Genomic DNA, 27,657 nt, shown 5'->3' with positions numbered 1-27,657 from the left:
TGAGTGGGATTATGAAAATGTGAAAGTGGGATTATGAAAATGATCAATATTACTTTTACTCTACCATGAAAGTTTCATTACTTGACATGACTATCTGTGTCTGAGTCTCACTCCACTTCACCATAAAATATGCAGCTTGTGCAACGAACTGGCAACAATTTGTTGTGAAGTGAATGCGATGGAACGGGGGAGGGACAATGCGACATCTACTGGCGGAATTTGATCAATGTTATCAATAGCACCTTTAACATGTGAAGACCATCTATACAATTAGTGTTCCATTCACATGTGCATCACCAGGAGGAATTTCAGGAGAGCAACTGTTGGTCTACTACACTGCAGCAGCATCTAGATGAATTAATGCTCTGGTAGAGGCAGAAATGAATCATGTAAATATGAACACAGGGGTATCTTCACAAGACTCAAACCTATAATTCACTATAATTAATACAGGGACTAAAACTGTAACATTACATTTCAATTAGTAATGTTTTCTGATGCTATTTTTTTTTTTAGATTCAAGATGTTTATTGTCACGCCGGTTATGCAGGTACAATCGTGTGAAGTGCTTTTTGCTGGGAAGCTCCATTAAAATAATAAGTTATATTACAATTATAAAAAGAAATACTTTGTACAAGGGAATATTAAGAACATATACATATCAGGAAGTATGAATGTACATATATAATACATACTTTGTACAAGGCATATTAAGAACATATACAGGCATATTAAGAACATATTTTACATCAGTAATGTTTGTACACTGCAATAAAATGTACCGCCACAGCAGCATTACATTTTTCTAAATAACTGAATTGAGAGTTGAATTGAATTAGTGGTTAACGAACACATTCAAACTTACCGGATCCTTCAAAAAGCCCTGAACGCCTCTGGTGACGTGACTCCTCCTGCTGAGCGGCGGACCAATGAGCGGAGCGGGGCGGTGGCTTCCTGAGCGGGGCGGGCCTTAGTGGACTGGAGGAAGAAAGAAAGGAGTCTTTAGGCTCAACCCTCAGTCGCCATTTTAAGGAGTTTGACCTGCCTCACCGGTAGCGGACCGTTGTTACGCAGCACATTTCTAACGCTTTTGATATTTTAATCTTAGTTTTCTCTGATATCAGGATCAATGTCTCGATTTAACAATAATCGCGGCGGCTTCGGGATGAATCACTTCCAGCAGCGCAGAGGAGGCGTTGGGCCCGGCGGCCCGATGCGAGGCGGCCTGATGGCCAACCCGCACTTCAGGAACCATCCGTTTCAGAACCAGAACCAGAACCGGAGAGGGCATAATAATAATAATAACTTCAACAGACTTCCTAACCAGGGACCACAGACTCCCCAGAAGACACAGCTGAACCAGTCTCTGCCCATCATCCCTCCGCCGACCCCCGGCCCGGCTCTCACCATGAAGGGCCCGATGCAGCAGCAGCAGGAGCCCAAACCGGCAGCGGAGCAGCCGAAACCGGCACCGGTACAGCCCAAACCAGCACAAGAACAGCAGCAGCCGAAGCCAGCACCGGTACAGCCCAAACCGGCACCGGCTCCGACACCGGCACCGACCCAGCAGCCCAAACCGACAACCCCCGCTCCTCCGCCGAAGATCCAGTCCCCCCCACCGAAACCCAACATGACCTCCCCTCCACCCAACCAGGCCAACAAGAACCAGAACCAGCAGCAGCAGCTGAACCAGCAGCTGAAGTCCCCGCTAGGGAACACTAACGGGCAGAAGCCGCCTCCTCACCAGAGCCCGAAGTCAGGCCACTACCAGGGCCAGAAGTCGAGCCCGTATCAAGGCCAGAGGACCGGGCCTTATCACGGCCAGAGATCAGGCCCGCACCAGAGCCAGAGGAGCGGGCCGCCGGCCATGAAGCCCCGACAGGAGCCAGAGAGGATGGCCACAGACAACGCCGCGGGGCCCGATGGGAGCCAGTCAAAGGTCGGTTATTCTCTTAATACATGTTTTTGAGGATGTCGTCGACCGGCTTTGTTGTCCGCTAACATAGCCATAGCTTCTTCAAATACTGACAGTACGTTCGATTTGAAACACAACACAACCCGAGCGGGCGGAGCTTCCTTGCATTCTCTATACGACTTTTGTTGTGTAGTCGACTGCTGCCAATGGCGGTGCGAGCGGTGAATGAAACCACGCGTACCCTAGTTTATTCGCTTTAGCTATCCGCCATCTTGTCTAAAATCCGAACAGTTACATAAAAGCAAAGTGTTCACTGTCAGGACAAAGAACACGCAGTATATAGTATATAACGCGTGTTTTATACCGGTTCCCATTTATTTTCTCTACCCACCTTGTGTGCGCTGGTTTGCCAAGAACTACTGTCAGAAAATATAGGTCAAGCTTATTGTTGCCTTGAGCAGACAGACATACCTGATGGGGGATGGGCGCTGGTCTGAGGAACACACACTACAGACTAACAAAGACTACTACTACAAAGACTACTGCGTTAACATGCAGACTAACTAACACATTATGATATTTGCGGCCTTTCAGTCTTAACTCTTATCCATGTTCTTTCAGTGTGTGTGATTTGTCTTGTGAATATAAAGGTATTTGGTGTTGCACAGAGATTTGAGTTTTTTTTTAATATTACATCTTTAATCCACCGACAGTCGTTCAAGGCAACCCTCTCCATGCTGCTGAAACCCGGAGAGAAGACGTACACACAGCGGTGTCGTCTGTTCATCGGAAACCTGCCCAACGACATCACAGAGGACGACTTCAAGAGGCTGTTCGCAAAATACGGAGAGCCCAGCGAGGTGTTCATCAACAAAAGCAAAGGCTTCGGCTTCATCCGACTGGTAAGGCTTTACACCCTTAAATATATCCAAGTGTCATAGTTGATGATGTGTTGGAGTACAGACTGCTACAGCACTGTGTAAGTACCAGTTTTACACCAAGTGTCTATCACAGGGGTCTCCAACCTTTTCTCCTCTGAGAGCTACATTTATTCACATTGCTCAGCTCAACCCAAACCAGCTGAATAAGCTTCTTTTGTGTGAACATTTAGAGAATGGTGATATCCAACACTCAGTTTTTGACATCATCAACATCTAAAATTCAGGAGCATGTGCATGTTCTTTCCCTGTATGCATTTCTTTACATTTTCAATGTGTCAAGCTCACATTATTAAATTCACATCAGATTTATAGACCCCTGTTCTATCATGTGTTATTAAGCTCTACTTTTAGTCTAGGGCTGCAGCTAACCATTATTTGTTGTTTTCTGATTAAATATTTGGTCCACCAAAAGTCAGACGTTTGTAATAAAATGTTGATTTAGGTCGAACAGATCCCTTCATAGTAATGTTACATTTGGTTCCTTTGTAGGAGTCCCGTGCACTTGCCGAGATAGCAAAGGCAGAGTTGGATGACACACCGATGAAAAGCAGACCCCTGCGTGTCCGGTTCGCCACACACTCTGCAGCTTTGTCTGTGAAGAATCTGTCGCCGTTTGTTTCCAACGAGCTCCTGGAAGAAGCTTTCTCCCAGTTCGGAATGGTTGAGAGATCAATTGTCATCGTGGATGACCGCGGGCGCTCCACAGGCAAGGGCATTGTCGAGTTTGCCTCCAAACCTGCGGCCAGAAAGGCCCTGGATCGGTGCAACGAGGGCGTCTTCCTGCTCACCACGTAAGTATAGTTCAAACAACACACTTCCGCTGCGTGCGTAATGAGCCGATTCACCGCCATAAAAGGTGCTTGAAACGGTTGCTTATTTGTCTCTTTTGTTTCATCCTTTTCAGGTCACCCCGGCCCATCGTAGTCGAGCCCCTGGAGCAGTTTGATGATGAAGATGGTCTTCCAGAAAAATTGGCACAGAAGAACCCCAGATATCAAGCGTAAGCAAATCACTTCATGCCCCCCCACTTGCCTTTTGTAGGGATAAGTAGAGTTGTTGTGATTTTGGAGGTTGAATATGGTTTACTTGCGTCTCTCCGATACAGTCATCTTTATTCTGCATATTATTTTCTACAAGTCATTGTTTTGTGAGCAGCAGATGGTGTGATGGGGGCGGGGGGTAGGAACTGAGGTTCAGGGACTGCAGCTGTTAGAAATCAATAGGGCTGACCTGAATGCTTCGACCGTTGCCGTGGTATTCAACCTCCAAATCACTATTTGAATACTTTGTTTTTAAAATGTAATTACATTTTTTAAATATATATGTATGTCATAATAATGTATAAATCCCCAAATAGCCCAATGAGGAATAATCCCACATTATTCATATTCAACATTAATTATCATTATTAGTTATGAAAGGGGTATATCTCACCGAAGCTTCAAAGCACAAAAAATGGTATTCGGGACAGCCCTACAAATCAATCATCTGTGTGGAGTGGCAGATGCTAAATCAAGGGGAGGAGAAAGGATGTTGCCTCCCGTCTTTAAAACCCCACTATACAGTTATGTAAACTAGGGCTGCACAATTTATGGAAATCTCGATATGGCATACTGCAATTTTCAATTTGCAGGAGGCACAGTATTTGTAAAAGGTTAAATGTGTGTCATAGTGCAGCGATGTCCTGGCCTATACATCATATTCTACAGACTAAAGAAAACATATTCACAATCAGTATATTGTGTTGATTGTGTCTATAGAGAACGTGAGGAACCTCCTCGTTTTGCTCGCCCCGGCACTTTCGAATACGAGTACTCCAAGCGCTGGAAGTCCCTTGATGACATGGAGAAGCAGCAGAGGCAGCAGGTGGAGAAGAACATGCGCGAGGCCCGTGAGAAGCTGGAGAGCGAGATGGAGGACGCGTTCCATGAGCACCAGGCCAGCCTGCTCAGACAAGGCAAGTATAGGGGTATTGTTGTCAGGTTTAAAAAAAGAAAAAGGCCTGCAGCTGTTCGGTTGTATTTTCTGCTGTTTATTACTAGAAAAGATGTGTTTCACTCACAGCACATAGAATACCTTAATGTTCAAGTTCCACAATGAAATGGTTTCATGTTTCCTCTCAGATCTGCTAAGGAGACAAGAGGAACTGCGGCGCATGGAGGAGGTGCACAGTCAGGAGATGCAGAAGAGGAAGGAGATGCAGATCAGGTATTTATGCTCATTAGAATTCTGTTTGGTTGCTGTTTGAGGCAGCTGTCTGTTTCAGAAAGCGGGTTTAGTGAAAACTGAGTCAGTCAACCCTGAGATGAGAGGTGACTTAAACTCTGCGCCAGTTACCACGGTAACTGACTATGAACCCAACTTGCTCGCTGATAGGTTTCCTTCAACAAAGCCTGAGTTTCTCTCTGTCTGATCTCCCTCTTACAGAGACAGACACACCGTTTTATTTCCTCATTCATTCAATGTGTATGAAAGCACGTATCAAAAGTTTCCCATCTCAGCGTTAGCCGACTCAGAGTCCAGAGTTTGTTAAACCTGCTTTCTGAAATGACCCGGGTGTCTTTTGTAATCAGAAATTAAAATGAAATGTGATGTGTTGATATCAATGCTGAACTGGGATCACATGATTAACACTTTCCTCGATGTAAACAGACAAGAAGAAGAGCGTCGCCGGCGGGAAGAAGAGATGATTCACAAGAGGGAGATGGAAGAACAGATGCGTCGCCAGCGTGAGGAGAACTACAGGATGGGCAACTTCATGGATGTGAGTTAAACCAAATGTTAGAATACAAGACCATTACATATATGTAATGAAGAAAGATGAAAATTTGTCCGGATTAATATTTATTTTCTTATCTTTGTCTTTCGTATTACAGAGGGACAGGGAAATGAGGATGAAACCCGGTGGAGCTCTGGGCATGGGAGGTAAGTTATTTTATTTTCAGTAATTTCATTGATGTTGCTTATTTAGAAAGAAAAAATCCCCAGAGGCACTAAGAGCAGGGCTCCACCCCATGTATATCAGTTACTATCAACACCCCTCACTATGAGATGATTGAATTCAACAGCACCACAAATCACATTCTCCAGCATGACCTTAGAGTTGAACCAGAACCTCTGTTTTAAAAAAAACCCTGAACATTATGAAAGTAGGCCTTTTTTGCAGAGCTGTAATATTAGACTGCATTTGTTTTAGCTAATGAGCAAATAAGTGTCTATGTATCTAATGCAGCGCCAGGTAGTTTCTTCTTTACAATGTTGTGATTCCATTTGAAATGATACACATCCAAGTAAATGTATTACAGTATATCTTGTCTAATAGAGTGCTCCAGGGATGACGTATTTTTGTAGGTTAACCAGGAAGTTAGCATCACCCTGGTTCCTTTGACAAAAAGCCAATGAGAATTTTCTATTTGATTTTGGATTATTGCAACTTTTATGATACTTGCGCGTTTTGTTCAGCAACATAATCTTCACAAATGAACATCACTTTTATGGTTTTTGAAATGATAATGCAATTGCCAAGTAAAAAGCTAACGTTAGGCTATAAACAAACCACACCATGATCGGATGAGCGAAGCTGTGAAGGCGGACGAGTCGGCGTGATGTTTTGTAGTCTCATAGCAATTGCCTTTTTTTAAGACACGTAAAAGCTTCAAAATTCATGAGTGGGATATTTACTGACATTAAAATCTCTTAAGCTTGTGTTAAGGTCTTCGCACAGTCAGTTTTTTTTTTCGTATGCGCTACGAAAGTTACAAAGTGTTACGCACAGAAACTTTGCACACTGAGTCAGATGCGTTCGATTATTCTATTTGTTGCGATAATTCGCAGTCCAAGACAGTACTGAATTAATTTCATGGGCGAGATGGATAGCACTAGTCCCAAACGGGGCTAATGAATGACATTGGCAAGAAGCTATCATTCAGCTGGCTAGAGCACGATCACTAATGTCTAATTGTTCGTACGTCATTTGTTTTGCAGCCATCCCCGATTCCAAACAGTTATGTCACACCTGCCACAATCTTTATATTCTGCACCGCATTTTTCTTTTATTTCTTTATTGTAAAGTGTTTTGTATGACAATTTTGGATGGAAAAAAAGAGACTTGGTGTGCAAAGGCCTTTTAAGAACTTATGTCAGGCATCTAACTCATTCATGCAGCACTCTATTCTACTAAATCAGCTTTTCCATCAACAGGCCACATTTCTTTACCTTTTATTTATTCAGGGGGAGGTTCACTGAGAGCAATGCTCTCTTTTTCAGGAATGCCCTGATCACATCCGCACAGTTACACATTCACACCTGGAGGCTGCCCAGTACAACCACAGTCTGATCTGCTGGCCACTAAGCAGCTCCACTGGAGCAGTTGGGGTTTAGGGCCTTGCCCAAGGGGACCTCAGTGGTGGTAATGAGGGAGGGGCAAGTGCTGCTTTTCACTTTGAACCGGTGACCTTCCGGTCTCTTCTCTAACCTTTAGGCCACCACTGCCCCACCATACTGTATATTTCAAGTGCAGTTTGTGTATCTGACTTGTTATGTTGTTTCTGTTAGATATGTCCTTTGGTGGAGCCAACCAGAAGTTCCCCATGGGTGGACTAGGCTTTGAGGGGCAGCAGGGAATGGGATCACCTGCAGGAGGCTTGATGGGCAACGAAATGGTAACGTATCCCACTTTTTGGACAATCAGTAGTTAATGTAGTTTTTGTTCGGCTTTCCTTTTTGTTGGAAAGATTCCCAGCTGATCTTTTAACATAGGAAGGCCAGCTGGCAAAGCAGGATGGGAAGTTCTGAATGATTTGTGCCCCCAGCTGTTTTCGGGTGGCTTGCTGGTTGTTGAATATGACCGATACGCTGCCTGCCTGATAGGGTTTCTTTCAACGGTAAGCCTAGCCTCCTCAGTTACCATCAAAGTGTCTTTACATCTATCCAGCTATGAAACCGTCAACCTGCACTAAATCCTAAGAAATTGCTCTTTAATGTGCTCTGATAGCTGTAGACAGACTTCAGTGGCTCTGCTCACTCTTCTCACACCGTTTGTGTAGTGGACTGCTATTGCAAGCCCTGTCTCACGTGAGCTGGACAGGCACTTTTTCATGACCGGAGGCAGAATGTCATCTACCAGGTTTTTTTTCCCTCAACAATGTGCTCATCTAGTTATAAACAACTTTTTCATACCGTGCTAATAGTTTCATGTATCGTCTGTCATGAGAAGAAAGGAAGTTGTCTATGAACAGGCTCCGTGCATTTTTGGGTGGCAGTGTGGATTCCTGTGTAAAGAGTAGGGGGTGTAGTTCATCTTCTGGACCAACAGCAACCTTTGCTTTCTCAACATCTTTTTTTGTAATGAGCATTTATGTTTTTAGAGCAGGCTGACGGTATAACGCATTAAAACTTGAACACGATGTTCTAAATTGTATATTACAGCAGAATTAATTGATGGGGGCGGGCAAACCTTTTGTGTTTAGGATGATATTGGTGAATACCGGACTAAGCATGACATCTATGCTTCTGGAGGAACCGTAGTATGTTGGTTTCTGGATTACAGTTCACTGTCAGAACGGTTAAATATCTGTTAACATTGCAGGTGAAATGAATGAAAAGCATTTCTAGTAAATTTTCAATCAAGCTTTGAAGTTCTATATACAACATTTGTATATTCTTACTGTACTATGTTTTGTATTTGGAAAAAGCGGTGCGCTTCACATTTGTAGCTTTTGACAAATCAAACTTACACATGCTAATATTAGCATGCCTTAATTATTTAGTCTCGCATTGAATTTAAAGCACCATTTTCCCTTAGCAAAGGCTTTCTTAGGAAACGAAAATGTCTTTTAGGTTAGCTTGTTGGCAGTGTTGATGTTGGCGGTGCACCATTTTCACAATCTACGGAGTGTGCACCGTGACACACTGTAGTTCTATAGTCACATCTGAATGTAAAGCTCAGTAAAAGTCTATGATAATTTACTAGGCTGAGCAGATTGATGTAGCGCCAGTTCAGGATATATTCATTCTACATTCATACATTACTTTGTATGTTCTTCTTACCATATCGTTCCACTGTAGCCTCGTGTTGTAAATCAAAGCCTCCTCCTCTGTTGGAGTTTTGGCTTTTGAGACATTCACTCTTTTTCACACTATTTTTCTAGTTTCACAGAGTGTCTGAATTGGCATGTACTGTGCATATTGGTTATTGTTGTTGGAGATATGGTTGTGCTGAATGTCCTGTGCAATGTTTCCATTTTACAGTGCCGATATTCTACACATGTATTCCTGGTACAGTCCCTGTACTACAGATTCTGGTCCCACTTGGGACCATTAGTTAAAGTTTTATTATTTTATCAATGCAGTCCCATAAGAGGTACTGTGATAGCCGGACAGTAGATTACTACACCATCATTTCTGCTCTGGAAACATTAGAACTCAATTATTTCAGTCAGAATTTGATACGATGGCACTTCATTTCATATCTTTTTCTCAAATCTTTAAGGAAACCTGACGTCTGCCTGCAACAAAAGAAATATAAAATTGATTGGCTCTTATTTATAACCTTTATATATATTTATGAGTACCTCCATCAAGAGGTTTATCTGTTGCCATATTCAATCAGGGTTTCCGCCAGTTGTTAGGACCGGCGGCCAAGTGTCTCGGAGGAGCGGCTTGTCACTAAAATGAGACTAGCTGGTTCACCTTAAAGGTCAGGTCACCTCACGTGAGCGAGCCTGATTCAAAGTTGTCGCTAACTTCAGGGCTAACCCCCTGCACTTTAATCAGCAGGTGACACGTAAGATGTGGAAACTTGGCTTTTTGTTCACTGACTGCCTAAACTGTACACAGTGCACTGCTACGTTCACAGCTATAATGTTACTGTTAACCTCATACTCAACGTCCGTCACACACACACACTCGACCGCACACTGACACTCGGTATCGTTAAACACACAACCTACGCACTGAGTTATTCCATAAAAGAGTTTTTAGTTTAAAAAAACATCTTAAAAATACATAATTCTCTGATGCTTAGACTCGGCGGCGAGTCAACTTATGCCCGGCGGGCCGCCGGGCTTGCAATACACTTGCGGAAACCCTGTCAATGATCTTGAAGAGGTAAATATGGGCAGCATTTACAAAAATGCTAGGTCTACAAAGTAGTAAGGCTAGGCTATAGGCTAGTCTTGGCATGCACTGGAGAGACCATACTAGGTAGGCACTGACTAACGAAAGCATTACCCTCTCTTCCTTTTCCGTATGTAACCTGTGGCACCTGTGGACCTTCATATTGGAACGAACGGTTTCTTCGGATGTGTCTCCTGCTGGTTGTGTTGTAAATCTCACAATATATAACAAATCACCTCTATTGCCGTACCTTTTTTATACCCTTCCATATGGACATGAACTGTGTGCTTACGCACTGAACCTATACCTTATCCCCGCCCTTCCTATCTGCCTCCCTGGCAAATTGACCCCCGCAGCGCAACGAGCGCTTCAACCAGGGCGGTCCTAGGGGAATGGGTCCTGGTAACGCCGGGTTCGGCAGGGTCCGTGAGGAGTTTGACGGTCCTGCAAAGAAAGCCCGTTTTTAAACGCAGCTCTTTGGTGCTTCCAGGAGCAGCATTTGTATAGATTCTCCACAACAAACATGTTGAGTCGCATTTCTTGTATTTAAGTTTAAATTGCTACATTTTAGCCTGACAATTTACTCATTTTATGAAAAAGTCAATATTTTCCTTTTTTATTTTGTATTGTCAGTAGTATGGAAAGATGGGACACCTTCGTGTGCTCGTTAGTTCTTTCTGACCCATGTATAATTTTCTTTTCTAGATGTATTATGCTCTGTGATTCGCCGTGAAGTGATACCTGTAACTTTCTCTACCTACTATGGCTGTGTTTTGTGCCATACATTTGGAGTCAAAGCATGGATTATAATAAAGAGACATTGGTTCTATCAGGACAAACCGTTAACATTTATTCCTAAAAGTTGAAGCATACAGTACGTTCAGAAAGCAACTAAAATACCAATTGATTGTAAATAATGTGGATACATCTGCCACATTAGGTCTTATAGGGTCTATGTGTTATCTCTGCCACAGTCCTGAGCCATTGTGTTCAGCGACAATCTAAAAAACAGAACGCGTGGCCGTGCCTGATGCATATGCTCGCTGCAAATGCCCCACCCCCATCCTTTTGCTTCTTTATTTTCCTCCCATCAAATTCAGATAACTAGCTGACACCGCCACAATCAGCATTCTCAATAAAACAAAGAAGTAATGAAGTAGGCATTTTGATGGCACTGGTAAGACATTTAGCATCTGGACAATAGACTAGATGGCACCCAACATGTGTGAACTGTACAGTAGACTGAATTTACATCTATTTTTAATACACAACTTTCCAGTTTCTCTCCACAAACACTGCTCATTAGAAATGGAGGTCTCCTCTCTTTGAAACATGAGAACTTTAAAGCTGCTTTCATACTTAAGTGGCTGCACTGAGTTGTTTACCACGTTTCATTCATTGGTATTCAGTAACTCTAATTTTACAGTCATGCTTCAGGAAAGCAGAATTACTACACATAGATCCTCTAAGAAAGCCTGTACTATGGTGTGGTTGTGGGTAGCCAAGTGGACACACTAGTCTTCTTCCATTCTGCTCATATCACACACTACGTTTACATGCAGTCATTATATAATAATAAAAGGATCGCCACACTTGCCCTTTATAACTGTTTTGTTTACAAAATTGCCATTTCTTGTAGATGAACCGCTGGCATAAAGCCTGCACAGCAAGTCACTGTTGGCACCTTCTTAGTAACAAATGGGTTTTTGCTTTTATACATGGATGAGATCTCATCACAATTTTAAAAAAACACAATCCAGCTCCTGAGATGTATTGCGCTTTTGATTATCCGGTTTGTAGGGGGCGTAGCGGTACACATTCCACTAATTGATGCATGGAGCAGATGTCGTCGTAATGAAATGTCTGCAAGTATATCCACAGATATACCCTACTTCAGTTTAACAGTGTCGGCGTACAGTTTGACTCAAATCGTTGTCTATTGAGGTTGATTAACCTGGATAACAGGGCAGACAATAACTGGTGCGCTGCCAGAACTTTCCAGGTAAAACTCCCGCTCCAGAATTTCTGTTCCACGTGTGCGAGTAGTAAACATAACAGTGTATGTTTGAAGAAGAGCATCTGCTCTGCTACTTGAAGTTCTGCTAATAAATTGCATTTAAGGGAGCTACAGTTTGATGGGCTGTACCGAACGGTTCAATGCGAATACACGTACCATTACACCTCTACCGGTTTGTGTTTGTATTAATGACATCATTAAATTGCATGAGACAGGTAATCTGGAAAAAATCAGCACATCAGTAGATGGCGATAAAGGCTACTTCACCGATACATCAAATAAGAATCTGAGCATACCTAGTGAGCTTCATCTGCTCATATGGTAATAACAAATCAAACAATTTAAAAACAATAGCAACTAATTGTTTCTCTATTTATACATATTATTCCGGTAGTCCGCCATTCTAGCGCATTTTCAATACACAAATCAACGATAGTCATGCACGAATTGAAGAGATGACGCTTCCTTAACGCTCTGTTTTTAACGTTCACACGGATACAAAATAACCAGAGTTTTGAAAAATCTGCACCTTTTTTAAGAAGGCGTTTTCAGGAATTTATGTTTTAGTGACCTAATACTCCATTTGCGTGTGAACTACAGGCCAAAAGAGGATTAAAGTATCTGTATATGTGTAGACAGGGCCTTAGACCAATGATCCTTTACAAACCTGCATGTAAACGTAGTCTTATTCGGTTCAGTTAAGGACTTGTTTTTGGGTACAACAGACGTCAAAAAATGTTATGTAAAAGAAACGCCAAAGGAAGTCTTTACTGAACTGATAAACCTTTATCTGAATCCAATGACCGTACCATAGTTGCACTATTTGATGGCATGAGTAAATCTGCCTTTGCATGACTGGCAAGGGGCTCATTTGGACTTGCAAACATGCATTGAGGTCAGTCATGATAACCACCAGAAACTAAGGCATACATATATAAAATTTGTTCTATCTATGGATCAAAATGGCACCCTTTACTTATTTTCACTTAAACAAGCAAGAAGAAGGGGTCACCACTTTTAAACAGAAGACATATTATTTTCAATTGTTGCTTTAAATATAATTTAAATTCTTGCTGTTGATTCAAAAATATTTATGCATTCATGATTTTTATAGAGCTACATTACACTAGCGTAACATGAATCAGCAAACATAGCCAATGTTGGAGATAGATATTAAGCCTACACTGGCACAAGGTGTACTTTGTACTGTGACGAAGCATTCATTGTGCTGGACCTGTAAGAAGAGTTTGTCCAGAGTTTGTCCTAAGCAAGGTATACTGCATCATTATGGCTCGTATTGCAGTGGAATAATTTCTGCCCGTCTGCTTCACCTCTTCCACTTTTTGTTACTGACGAGACATGCTGAAATTTCACAGTCTCCGGTTTGTGAATTCCCTTTGTACATCTTGTCACTTCATAAAAGGAAGACTGATCAATTTTATTGGTTTAATACTCTTAATATGATTTTACACTATGACTTCTGATTTAATGTGTATTGTGTTGCACAGATTCATTCTTATATGGTTGGATGCATAAACCAACATGGCTAAAAGAGGTTCTCTCTGTAGTTGACTGATGGTAATCAAGTGGCAATCTCTGGTACCGAGAAATTAAGCCAATGCGGAAGTGCCAAAAACTTAAGTTCCTCAAATGGCCAATTGAGGCTGGCTCCAAAAGCGAGTCTTTCTCCATAGACCTCCATGTTAAAATGTCTGTCTCACCGGCCCAGGGCACTGGTAGATGGAAAAAATCTACCAGCCAAGCACATTTTTTACCAGCCAAAATAATAAACTGCCTTTTTGTGTCACATACACGTTAGTTTCAGTACATTTCATTGAGATAATGAGGAATTATGTTGAATACAAATTTGGAGAAGAGAGCAGAGCAAAAATTTAAAGCAAAATAATTTAAATATACTGATGGTTAATAAATTCAAGCCTTAATACTGGGCTTGGGCGGTAACTATTTTTTTCATACCTTCCTGACATTTCTCCGGGTATTGGCTACCAGCGGTCGGACCAAGTCGTTGTTTTGCAGGCCCCGAATCGAGACTGAAAAGTCCCAAGTCAGGTCTCAAGTTGTGAGTCCTAAACTTAGAGTTTCGAGTCCTAAACGAGTCATAATGTGCTATTCACCAAATGTAATGCCATATTAACAACAGAGTAACTGGTGCCAACTGGCGCTCAGTACCGTTAGTTCTTCATGGTTTTCACCTGAAACTTGATTGGATGCTGTCGGATTGGTTCAAACTAAGTGGATCCGAGGAATTAAGTGTAAGATAATCAAATGCAAGTCCCCATAACATTCTTTTCAGAGATTCAGCAATATACAACAAAAGATAGAAAATCAGTTTGTTCAGTTCAGTTTACAGTTCGCTTGCTTCGGGGCTCACCTCCTTCACTTTAATCAGCAGATGACAAGCAAGCCTTATAGTCTCATAGACCTCCGAGATTTACTCACCAAACGGAAAATGTACCCGCACTTGGCGGGTGTTAATTTTGGACCCTGCTTACCCATTTATAGTAATAATTGAGGGCGTGACTGCTTTGAGTGACAGATGGATGCTGTACCAAGTCGCTAGTTGCTAGCCGTCTGCTCTGCTGCGTCACCTGGGCCCGCCTCAGCTGTGTTGTCACTGCCAAGATGGCGACAGCTGGAGCCGCCCACTTTGAGCTTCACAACCGCTCTTCAGAAACCTATGGGCTTCGTCATGGAGACTTCATCCTTTATACACATACTTTATACAGTCTGTGAAGGTAATAGACGAGCCATAATGTTTCACTGGGGAACAGCCGAGGTCACAGTGCTTTCATTTTATTATTTTCCTCAGATCTAGATTCAAGTTGTTGTTCTCACACTGCTTCATGTCATTACTCACATTCAACAGGAGCCCATTGACCAGCACCTTTCTGTATTTCAGGGTACAACATGTGTTAAGCTGTAGTTGCATTAATGTCATCTGTGGCAATATTACAAGACGCAAGAAGCCACAAACGGTAAAAAAGAAAACGGAACATTAACAACCTTGCAGAGCCTTCAAAATGGGAAACAATGAGATAACTGAAATACCAAAATATGTTTTAATTTTTGATGGCGGGCTTCCCCTTTTGTTGACATTTGGATCACAGATTGTAACTAAACTCTGTAAATTGATGAAAGGCCTGCTGTATAAAGAAACTGTCAACTTGTTAAGGACTTCTTTCAACTGAAATCCACATTTTCCTCTCCTGCCCAATCTGGCCACTCCCCATGAATCATGTCCGTACCTGTTCTGAGGTATTCTGACATCACTTTGGCATCCAATGGACACTGGCTTGCCTCAGCAAGCATTTCTCAGAGTTGTGTGGTAGGAGGAGATGGGCTGTAAAAGTGAGTGTAAGTATTCTTGTGTTAATTACACCTTTTGGGATGGAGCACATTTCATCTAACTCTTAACTCTCTAACTTTAATAAGTATAATTGTTTCACTTGACTGTGTTTTTGTTATGGAAATGGTGAATGTGCTGAGTAATGAAGCAGGACACTTTATTTTTTTCCTGACACTAGCTGGACGGACATTCTGTGGACTGTTGTGAAGGTGTATTTACATCACGTGGAGTTGACGAAAGTGTCCTTATAACAGTGCATTTTTTATGCTTCTTATTATGCTTACATTTTCAATATGAAAAGAACAATAAGTGGCTTTCAGTCTTAGCTTTGGAGTCACTTGTATAGTGTTCTTTTGTAAACCATAAGAGTCCAATGGCTGCCTTTGGAGAACATTTTGACCTGTAGCTGGATGGCCACAATGCTTCCTATGCTAGTTCTTTTCATTTATCTAAAAGCTGCCAAAACATTGGAGTAGGTAAGACATTAAGAAACTTTAAAATGACTTGTAGTGTTCCTCTGGTGCACAGTAAGATAATATACCCTTCACAATAACAAAAGAAATCTAAGAATTTTTACTTTTTTAAATTTTATGACTTGTGATTTTTATTTTTCAGTATGCAAAACAATCGGTTCACAACTGCACATATATCCTTCCCCATTGCTCCCGCCCCACCCTGTGTAACTCCAAGAACAAGAGGGATAAACAATTCAATAATGTGACTTTGAAGAAATACAATATATCTGGGGAAAAATAAATAAAATAACAAATACATTAATCCTCAGTACAGATGAAGACTTTTAAGAACATATAAACATAAAAGCCACCTGACCATACTTGTGCTTCAGTTGCTTCTACCTTATCCGTACTCCTGTGCACCTATAACAGCAATACACCTTTCACACGTAAGCCAATATTTTTCTGCCCCAACACCATTACTATAAGACATTCTTTCATACGCAATAACCTTTCCCATTTCAGTCACCCAATCCTTTGTTCCAGGTGCTTTCCAGTCCCTGATAATATTTTGTCGCCCTATCATTATTAGTGCCCTATATTTCCAACAAGTCACAGAATCCTTTAAGTCAAGTCTTGGTAACTTTACGATGTAGAACTTTAAACTCATCTTATCCTCAAATACCTTGACATTTTACAAGAATTGCCACAAATTTCAGCCCATTTATCTTCATCCAATGGAACAACCCAAATCCCTTTCCCAAACAGTTTTCAGAGCTGCTTTTTTCCCCCCGTAGGACAATACCATTTTTATTAGTCGTGGATACCTTGTCCTTTTGAATTTTTGTTTTGTTCTAAAAAAGTAAATCCTCCTCCTTCGTGTGGCATCTGAGAACCCTGCAAAACCCATCTGAAATGGCTGCAAAACCGAGGACTACAGATACTTGGTAATAGAATTGGATATCATGGAGTGTTCATCTGTAATGTTACGTGTGTTTGTGTTATGTACATTTTTTCTTTAACAGGTTTGACCGGCTTTAAAGATTGTGGACTGTGGAGGGATTTGTGGCTGTGTAGCGTGGACTCAGGAATGCTTTAGCAAAGAAGTCTAAACTCTGGTCTTGTGTGCAAAAGATCCTTAGTAAGATTCACAACAGAACAACGAATAGATGATTAAAACCAGGAGGCCTACTATAGCTATAACTATAATAACTGTAACACATTTGGCTTTGAATCGGTGTAATATATAGGGATGCACCGATGCTGATATTCACTTGATTCAAATAGCTGGATCGGGTATCGGTGACAATGGGACCAATCTAATCAATTCTATGTTTACGTCTGATTACTCGTGCCTCATGCGTCAACAGCACGCCAGTAGACCGCATAGCTAAGGGATAAGGAAATGCGTCCTGTACTGTCCAAAATTTGTGATCGGGGGGTACACCAGTTTATGCACCGATCCGATACCATCATTTATTAACCCAGTAAAATCAATCCTTCTTTATTTGTTCCTGTTTTATATAAAGGGTTTAATCTGAGCAAGGCCATTCAACGAAGATAGTAATCATATCACATCCATACATGGTCAGTAGTAAACATCTGTAAAATAATAACTGTAACACAACCAACTTCATGAAACACCTCCCGAATCATCACGCTGAAGAATTCAACGAATTTTGAAGATTTTTTTTTTTTTTTTTACCAAGTTGTTCGTGCACTTTTTTTTACATAGTTAAGAAAGCAATGTTTAAGTCAAGCCTGATGTTGCTTTACTCATAAAAGAATAATCCCAGTCACTTCCACACAGTGAGGCATACAGCTGATTAATTGAACACTGGTATTGGATCGGTACTCGGTATAGGCCGATACCCAAAGCCCAGGTATTGGTACCGGTATCGGGACTGAAAAAGTTGAATCGGTGCATCCTTATTGACAGTTGGGCAATGATGCTGATCTAATTTTGGAGTATTCCTCTTGCATCCTATAGATAAAATGACTACATAGACCTTTTATTTTGTAAGACAAGAACATTTCTAAACTACAACTTCATGAACTTTGAAAAACGTTTTCAAATAATCTGGTTTTACTCTTTAATGTAAAAAATGCCAGTCAGTTGAAAGAGCAGAAATTCTGTCTACAACTTGTAAGTACTTGCTTTTCTGAAAGTGAATGGCACCAGCGAATGCCACCAATATAAGTATACAACAGTCATTCATTTCACAGTTATCTTTGCTGTAGTTTCAACATTGCACTTCTGTAGTGGGAATGGAAGAACTCTTTGGTTCTACAACACCAGATTGGTGTTGGTTGGTTGGTTAAGTCAAATTTTGTGAAGAGAACTATTCACAAATAAGTTAAGTCTGGAACCAGTTTACAACCATTGTGTTTGTGGATTAATGCTGGTGTATTTGTTATTTTTTTGTAGATTACAGCCTAACACTATCAATGCAACATTAAACCAGCTTTTTTTATTTACCTCGCCAAGTTCAGCCTTGAGGGTTATTCTAGATTAGCTTTTTGGATGACTAGTTATATACAGTATGTTCATTTTCTAGATGGCTAATTATCTCTATACAATCATGAATCTAACTGAAATCAGTTATAATAATTTCAGGAGTAAAAAAAGACAACTTAGTCAAGCTCAAGTTTTTGATTCTTTATGCTTTTCTCACTTTACGAAGATTGACAAGGAACATTTAGTACAACAACAAAACCCCCCTTTGGATTCACTTGTGTAGTGCTCTTTTGTAGATTGTTCAGTATCTGACTCAATGGACAGATTTTGAACTGGATCTCCTGACTAAACAGTAACCTTGAAGGATTTGATCACATAGCAAATGGAAAAACCAAAGGGGGGAAAAGACAAAAGTCAGAAGACCGCCAACACTTTGGAGTTGGTAAGACAATTTGATATTATTAAAAAGTGAAAGTTAAATTGGCAGCTAACTTTAATTACTGCTGTTCTTTTGTGTATAGCGTATTAGACAAGTATTTAGGAAACATTAGGCTAATTTAGGGCTTTGCTAGTCAAACAGATGTTCTCCTCCATACAGCATCTGAACATCCTGCAAAATAGTACAAGTACTCATTGAGTGTAACCTTTAAAACTTGTAATGTTATGTCTGTGTGTTGGTGTTGTGTACAATTTGTTTTTCTTTAACAGGTTTGGCCATCTTTAAAGGTGTTGGACTATGAGAAGGAACTTTCCAAACCAAGAAATTCAAAGTCTGTAGCTTCGTCGCTTTTGTTAATGACTTTGGAGGACCAAATAGCACCTGATTTTGATTACATCTATTAAGGATGGTGATGGGTGGTGGCTCTATAGCTCGGACTGTAGCTTGTAAAGTTGGAAGATGGAGATTTAACATTTCTTCTTGCACAAGAACACAAAACGGCCGCTGCTGCAGCACAGTTTGACTTAGCGTTATTAGAGTTCAAATGGAAGTCAAACCATTGACACTGACATTTTTGAAGTCATGTTCATAGTGAAGATTTGTTTAAAGAAAGCGGCAAGCACATTTAACAAACTACACAGTAACAAACTACATCACAGAGGAGTGTCCCCTATGGCCTACACATTTTGACTTTGTGTTTATTGAAGTAAAAAACAAGATCAAATCTTTGATGACATTCTTGAAGACTTTGTCAGGATTTGTTTAAAGCTGGCACCAAGCTCACTTCAACTATTTAGCAACTATATGAAGTTATGGTGTCACGATTTCAATTCTAAATCCTAAATCAATGGAAATGAGCTCTCGATGTCGACATTTTAAATCAAAAGCAGGATTGGCGATTCTCCCAGTGTTTTTCTCAGTTCAGCAAACTGTTTGGCGATTAAAACCGCGACCCCGCTATCCCCACTTCAAATTGATTGCGCGTCTACTTCGCTCCATGGCGCCGACGGGGACTTCAGGGTGCATTCAAGAGTACTTTGTAAACTGAGAAACTCTAGCAATCCTTCCATCTAGTGGAACTTCTTTTTGTTGTTTAACTGTTTGTTCCCAATTGACTGATGAAATAAGTTATTGTTATTACATATTACATACATTATTTAAATTTGACCATGTTCATAATTGAACGACCAAATTTGTCGTTTTATATTAAATTTGAAAATGTAAATGTCAGGGCATAAAACCTGTTATCTGTTGATCTTTGCGAATCAAGATTCCATAGTCTAACGATGGCATACCCGTAAATGTTGGGGAAAAAATATTAAATTTAAAATCGCCCTGTGACCTTAAAATCGAAAGCCCAGTCGAATCACGGATTTGTAGAATCGTGATACCCCTAATATTAAGGAGGTTCAAAACAGGGATGTCCCTTATTGCAAACACATGTTGACTTTGTTATTAGAGTAAAAACGGGAACCAAAGCATTCTTAGAGAAGTTCAGAATCCAGATTAGTTTAAAGGTGGCACAAAGCACACCTCACAAACTACACAGTAACTATATCAGAGGTTCAGAACAGGGACCTATAGCAGCACATTTTGATGGCATTGTGGGAGTAAATATGGCGATCAATGCTTTGACACTGACCTTTTTTTAAGAGTTCTTTGTCGAGGTTTATTAAAAGGCAGAGTCGAGCACACTTAACAGACTACACAGTAACTAGATGAGAGGTTCAGAACAGGGAAGCCCCTTATTACCAACACTTTTAACGGCGTTATTGGAGTAAAAATTGAAAGCAAAGCTTTGACAGTGACATTTTTTAAGAGAAGTTCATAGTCAACGGACTGTAAAGTAACTGAAATATACAAGTTTGGAACAGGGATGTCCTCTTTTGCAACACAACAATTTTGACATTGTGTCATTGAAGTAATGATTAAAAGCAAAGCTTTGACACAGACATGCCTAAAGAGAAGTTCTTAGTCAAGATTTGTTTAAAGGCTACATTGCTTTTAACCATAGACGTATATACGTAGATGCCGCTTTGGCAGCTTCTGTGATACGCCTGTGTCGCCTCCATATTGGGGAGGTCAGGACAGGCCAGTAAACGCATACAAGTGAACAGGGCAGCTGCTGCTTTTCTGGACAAAAAGCACTACAACGTTTTCTCAACCAATTGCAATGAGTTGTTTTTATATTCAAGGATTTCTGATCTACGAGGAGTAGAAAATTAAAGTTTTGTCTCCAGTTACTAAAAATCTCGATACTGAGCTATGATTACTGCTAGATGCTCAAAAGATTGTGTATCAACGTTAGCTAAGCTTAATGACCTGAATTACTTATGTGATGGGAAATAATTGATTTTGCTGAGAGCTAACGTTACTGTTCCAAAAACCCAGGACATGACATCAGCTTTATTGTTAGTGGTATTAGACGCATGTCGTAAATTTCAATTGGTCGAGGATTAGGTAACAATAACAAGCACTGGTTAGCTCTTATCTGATGACCTACAGAAGCAACTGTTTTGTAAAGATGTAACTTAAACTGTAATCTTGATGATGTGAAAAATTCTTAAAGGAAAATGTGCTACAGTATGAGAGTACGACTTTTTAATACAACAGACGGACCTGTCGGTGATCCATGAACCCGAAATAGTAACGCAACGTTACTGAACCGTTTGTCACAAAAGTTAGTTGTTTTTGCTGGGTAAATCTAACCTACAGCAAGTACTCCACGTAGATCTGAAACGCTTGAATATAAAAACAACTCATTGGAATCGGTTGAGAAATCCAGAAAAACGGCAGCTTCCCCGTCCACTTCTATGTGTTTCCAGGTCAGTCCTGACCTCCCCACTATGGCAGCAACGTCGACATACAATCCAAAGGCCACTGCGGCCTTCTGCATATATATATCTATGCTTTTAACCCCCTTACCATATTTGTTCTATTTTTGTGCAGAATTCCTGACCCTGAAAGCTTTTTAGTTAAAAACTGCACTAGTAGACCTGACCGACCTCCCATTCACCAACCTACCTCAGGCAGGAAGTCCCAAGCACCTTACGGTTGAAGAGAGGATGGCGTGTTGTGCCTGTGTGGTTGTGTGTGTTTCATGTCTTTGGGTAAATGAGAGGTGCGTTAGCTGCTGTCAGCCAGCTTGGCAAAGACTGGCTGCCCCAGTCCACAGTAGAGGCTCTTCTCTGCAGTTGGGTTACATTGGCGATGAGTAGTTCTGCAGAAGTCAGTGGACAGTAAAGCCTGGACTTGTTTGCACTGCAGCCAGAGGTATGCTTACACAGATCAGCTGAACAAGTAAGGTAAGTGTCCCATCCATGTTTATAATACAAGATGCACAGATTCTTCCCGTAACTTAACTCTTCTTCTCTCTGGCCTCTCTCACACCACGTCACCGCTCAACAGTGACGTCCACAGGGCTTCTGGCATCACACTTCCAAAGAATGGCATCACAGTGCAGATTTCTGTTCTTCAACCTTTTTTTGCGTGTGGATGTGGCAAAGCATCGTAGCCGACCCCGTGCAGTGTGTGTGTGTGGTTGTAGTACTTTGGCTTCTCTGTATGTATGCATGAAAGGTACGATGTATGGACGGCTGAGTCACTGGTTCATCTACAGTTTCTAACCAGAGGTGTGGGATACAGTGCTGCTGTCATGTTGTGAACACTAGAAGTCAAGAGAACCTGTTCTTTATTTTTTGGCATCGCTTGAAGTGTTCAAGCAAGATGAAAAAATAATGTCATTTTTAAAACAGCAGAAAGCGTAAATCTTTCATATTTGCGTTCTCTTCATTCAGCTTGTGCTGGTTTTTCTGAACTTTATTTTGCCATATTTAAAAGGTAATAAGCTTTGGTAATAGGCAGGTTGTGTGCAACAATGAACGGAGTAAAGTGAGTCAAAAGTCCAACTCGGATGGCATTTTCTATTAATGCTGTAAGAAACCTTTTAGGTAGTTTTGTCTTTTACATCTTTAACAATCAAATAGTGCTGCGTCTGATCAAAAAGCTGCACAGATGTCAATTTCTGGTTTGATCATACCTTTTATATTTATTTGTTATAATTCTAACTATATTGAGTTTGCCTTTTCAGAAACAATAGCACAAGTGTGCAGGCTAATCTTTGTTTCACATGAATTTATTTTAACGCACAGTAATCCTATCACTGAACCATGGTAAATGATATAAAGGTTATAGAGTATAAGTTAGCACTTTTCACTGAGTTTCTGTAGACATTGCAAGGACCTTGGTAACTGACAGAAGTGCTCCGTCTGTCGTCACCACCCCCGACTACCTCCGTCTCTGGCTGTGAAATGTCTGTAAAACTATAAACGTTAATATCGTGTGGTAGTGGGTTGGAATGCCTTTGCCGATTTGAAGTGAAACCTGTCACGTACTGCTTGGGTTGCTCTGGGTGGGACTGTACAACATTTAAATCCCCGTGTCAGACATCCTGTTTTTGTAATCCAATGCAGTTTGATCCTTTGACCACAACCTTTGTGACTTATTGTGTTTGTGTAGATACTGTTTCTCTTCACACTCCCGTACAACCTCCGTCTATAAACTTTGGCTTTATTATATCACCTAAAGTGTCTACACTCTGTAGTTCAAATGGAAGGTGTTCTGAAAAGGTGAAGTTAGTTATTGTAGTAAAAATCACTCTCTCTTGGAGTCCTAGCTTCAAGTCTCAACACACAGATGTGATATAGGTGTTTTTAGTGTCGGTGTCATATTTGATGTCCATCGCAATTGAACGTCCATAAATCAGCGTAGAAATCATAGAAAAACAGAAGCTCCTTTACTACTTCAGAACTTGCCTGTGAATCATCATGTGTTCCTTCAGTATAAAAGTAATCTAGTGATGGTTGTCTGTACATCCGGGGCTAACACAGGAGCAGCTAATAGGTCATGCGGTAAACTTTTAATGCTGCTAATTTGCCAAAAATATAAACAAGGGTTCAAGTTGAAGCCTGCATCGTAACTTACCGAAATGCAACTTTATGCTTCCTGTAAACATCCCCCAAAGCATCATGGGAACTGTGATTCCAAAGCTTAGCGGTGATTTTCCCCCATAGAAGTAGTAAGACAAAGAATAATGATAGGAGTGAAAATCCTTTTTTTCTTCTTTTTGACAGTGTAAAGTAGGGATGCTAATATTGAAAAACATTCTTAACCGATGACCGACCCTTGTTAACCGAATATTAACTGATTATTAAACTTTAACTGACAAAATTAGTGCCTTGCAGGCAGCGGTGCACCAGTTGCAGTGTATGAGCCCTGTGTTGGACAGCGGACGACTGAAGGGACATGGCGGCGATCAACCTTAATTTATGAAAGTATTGCGAACGCTCAGGTTCAGGCATGATCGCAAAATAATTATTAGACATGCGTATAAAACAAACGTTTGTATAACAAGAGATTAATGCATACGAATTTATCAAAATTACAATCCAAACATACGTCAAATTACATTGACATCTATGAGATTTTTGGTTTTCTATCCCCCAAAAGGGGGTGCCGGTCTGATGCATACCAGATCCACTCCTTCTGTTCTTACCTTTCACAATAAAAGCCCTATAAATATACACTGTTTACCAGAGGGAACTCAAATTCACTCAGACCATTTTGCTTAAAAGAAACTCAATATTATAGCTTCCATTAGTTTAGGCTATGCAACAGTTTGCCTCTCAGACTGCCAGATGCTGCTGTGGGTCAACAGGATCCCAGTAGTTAGTCCTCCAGCTGCATGAATCCATTCAAACCTTTTATTATGAACAAGTTCTGCAACTGTCGCAAATTTGCATCGCTGCCGTTGGGAATGGTTTAGATTTCACAGGCCAGTATTTAAACATATTGGTGTCGTTTACTACTCACGCCCCCCCCGCTTTAGACTGAAGTTGTTTGCAGACAGTCATACCAGACACAGCAGAAAGATATTGACCTCTAGTTGACGTATTTCACATCCTCTTGAAAGGAAGGAGGAAAAGGGAGACATGTCGTTCTTCTGTGAGAATAACATTTTGCAGTAGTGCTGGACTCTTGCTTTCCTTTCCTCTCTCCTCTCGGTGCATCTTACTGCTCATATTTTGTCACTCTTCCTGTTAAACCTGAACGCCCTGTCCTGCCAGTGACCAGCCAGTCATTGTGAAAACACAGTACTATCACGACTGTGGCATGTTCCTTTCTGTAGCTCGTATGTAGGAGTTGTCTTGTATCTGTGAAGGACCGTGGTGGAGTTTCTGGTTCTCCTTGATCACGAGGGGAACCACGCTGTGTTCAACTGTTGCCATGACCTGAGCCCTGGAGGCTGTCGAGATGTATCCGTCTGCACTGTGATCCATTTTCTAACCAAGTCCTCAGTCCTGAGGCCAAAATGATCTTTTCTATGTCCTGTCTCTGAGTGTGATGCCAGAATAACCCTTTTGGCCTCTAATGGCCTCGTCTAAAAGGGCACCGCCCAAAGTCTGCACCAAGTCTACTTCTCTACCAGCTTTACGGTGCAGCTCCCAGCTCTGTTTGGGTTTGATGTGTCAGTACGAAGTCCAGCTTCACATGGCTTTGTAACAGAAGTACCTTCCCTGAGGTTTGCAACAGATCTCAATGTTGTTGTCATGTATTTGTCTCATCTGCAGTTTCTAAACCAGTGAATCTCCTTCAGGGTGCTGAGGTGCTTTTCTAAAAACCTGTATTTTAACTATCTCAAACAACATATTTATACTTCTCACATTTACATACATACGTGTAATGCATGTTCACATTCTAACATCATAAACCTGTATTTACAATTAAAACATGTTTGGTTTTCTTTTGAATTTCCACAAACACATGCACACAAAACACACACATAGACGCACAGGCTGTCATTTTTGTCTTTTTTTTTTTTTTTTTTATAAGGTGGCAACCTCAAAATAGTAATGGTATATAAAACAAACAAAAAAAGTAATGGTAGATACCTGCTGACCTGTTCACTAGCAGGCTCTCATTGTTTGTCTCTCGCCACAGGAGCCTCGACCCGTCGAAGGAGGCTGAGAATCCTCACCGTTAAACCAGGGTAAGTGGTTAGTGAAATGCAATGTGTGGGCTTCGAGAACAACCCAGTCTTTTTTTATATAATACACGTGTTCCTTTTAAAGTAGCACTCCACCGGTTTAGCTTTGCACTCCTGTATCATTGTCATCTCACGATGGACAGTTTGAAATAAAAGTATCAAAATTGATGCAGGAGAACCAGATTTTTGCTTTCTTCTTCTTTGTCAAAACCTACTGCCTTCATTGCCCATAATGCAATTCTGTTGGCAGTTCAGTCGGAGACTTGTGTCAACCTTACACCAAACGACTTTTCAAGCGATGTCACTGTCGCAGACCTTTTTCCAATGTCAGAATGAAATCACGAGAGTTTTGCTAGAGTTGCGGCACTCTCCTATGACCTCGATCATTAAGTGTAAGGTGGTCATAAACTCAGTCCATGCTGTCTTAAAGGGGACATATGCTCATTTTCAGGTTCATACTTGTATTTTGGGTTTCTACTAGAACATGTTTACATGCTTTGATGTTTTAAAAAAACTTTATTTTCCTCATACTGTCTGCCTGAATATACCTGTATTTACCCTCTGTCTGAAACGCTCCGTTTTAGTGCATTTCAGTGGAATTGCAAAAGAATTGCATTGCTAGGCAACAGCTTTGGTCCATGTTTACTTCCTGTCAGCTGATGTTATTTACATACACTGCAACCAGAAATAAATTGGGACCCATTTAGAATGTTTACATTTAAAATTGTGAAATGGTCTAAATATTGTAGATTTGTGACATCACAAATGGACAGAAATCCTAACGGCTTGTTTCAAACGCACAATTTCTGTGTGTTTCTCCGTATATTGAACGTTTTGATAGTTTAACAGTATTTATATATCACTTAAACCTGCTTTATAATATAAGAGACATGAAAATCTCACTTTTTACAATATGGGACCTTTAAGTCTGTCTTTGGGCAGGAGCTCAAACGGAGCGTTTCAGACGGAGGGTGAAAAGAGGTGCTGCAGCACAGTTGGTATGAGAAAAGTAAAGTGTTTTTTGAACATTAAAGCATATAAACATGTTCTAGTAGAAACCCAAAATACAAGTATGAACCTGAAAATGAGCCTAATAGTCCTCTTTAAATCACCAGTCAGGGTGTACACAGGGCATTTAAAAAGGAGTAAATGTTGTTTATGTTGTGTAGAAGTTAAATAACAGTTGGTCCTTTCTTTTTCTTTCTTCCCGTCTTGTAGGTTAAATGAAGACTGATGTCTGATAAAATGCCAGAGCTGCAGGAGACCCAGCAACTGCACTGTGGTGACGCCAAGATGACCTCCATGTTAGTTTCCATTATTCATGCATGGATGTGAAATATCATAAAATAATCCAAACACTAAAGTAAAGAAATCTAGAAAACCAATACTGGAAAACAATGCGTTAGATGTGATGTGTGTTGTGTTTAAGTGTTGACCACACTAGCTGTTGAAACATCATTTCAGTTTATAAACTCCACTAAAACCAGTGTTTTCTTTCTGCTTCTCCCTTCCAGGTGGAGCTGCAGGTGATGGAGCAGACGCAGTACCAGGAGGCATCCAGCAGGAGGACGAGCAGCTCGCAGTCCAGAGGAGGGATGCACAGTTTTGTTTAGAATTTGTAATAATAAATGATATAAACCAGACTTTTGTTGTTTGTATTTCTTACAATGCAGATGTTCAGCCGATAATTTGAGTTAAGAGTCGTTTCAAGCCTGTTACTGTAAAGTAGAAACATACTACACTTTATAGCATAATTGCATATATTCAGTCAAATTTAAGTTGCAGCATGTGGAGACTTGCAAAGTACGTAGTTAGTTAAAAAACATGAAGATGGTTTTACTTGATTTAGTCATACTGATGCACTTTGACAAATGCTTGTGCTGAGCGCTGAGTAGTTGATTAAC

At 40.8% G+C, this 27,657-nt stretch overlaps 1 protein-coding gene across 2 annotated transcripts; it reads left to right on the top strand.

Annotated features, from left to right (window-relative positions):
- The first annotated feature begins 955 nt into the window (after positions 1-955).
- sfpq (splicing factor proline/glutamine-rich) lies at positions 956-27,396 on the top strand. 2 transcript variants are annotated; one of them, XR_005210296.1, is made up of 12 exons: positions 956-1,939; positions 2,629-2,817; positions 3,346-3,647; positions 3,761-3,856; positions 4,617-4,813; positions 4,980-5,064; positions 5,509-5,620; positions 5,733-5,781; positions 7,411-7,517; positions 25,708-25,756; positions 26,972-27,057; positions 27,268-27,396. XR_005210296.1 is itself a non-coding variant. In XM_037795022.1 (10 exons), exons 1-10 carry the CDS (start codon positions 1,130-1,132, stop codon positions 10,437-10,439), a joined length of 2,058 nt encoding a protein of 685 aa, XP_037650950.1. In that variant the 5' UTR covers positions 958-1,129; the 3' UTR covers positions 10,440-10,811. The 2 variants fall into 2 exon arrangements, 1 of the variants encoding a protein (XP_037650950.1); XM_037795022.1 differs by lacking the exons at positions 25,708-25,756; positions 26,972-27,057; positions 27,268-27,396 and adding an exon at positions 10,329-10,811 and having other exon boundaries at positions 958-1,939.
- Positions 27,397-27,657: the final 261 nt, after the last annotated feature.

The sequence above is a fragment of the Sebastes umbrosus genome, chromosome 15 (genome assembly GCF_015220745.1).
Source record: "Sebastes umbrosus isolate fSebUmb1 chromosome 15, fSebUmb1.pri, whole genome shotgun sequence".
NCBI lineage: Eukaryota > Metazoa > Chordata > Actinopteri > Perciformes > Sebastidae > Sebastes > Sebastes umbrosus.
The sequence above is the reverse complement of the archived record's forward strand: the minus strand, read 5'-3'. Positions and strand labels throughout refer to the sequence as shown.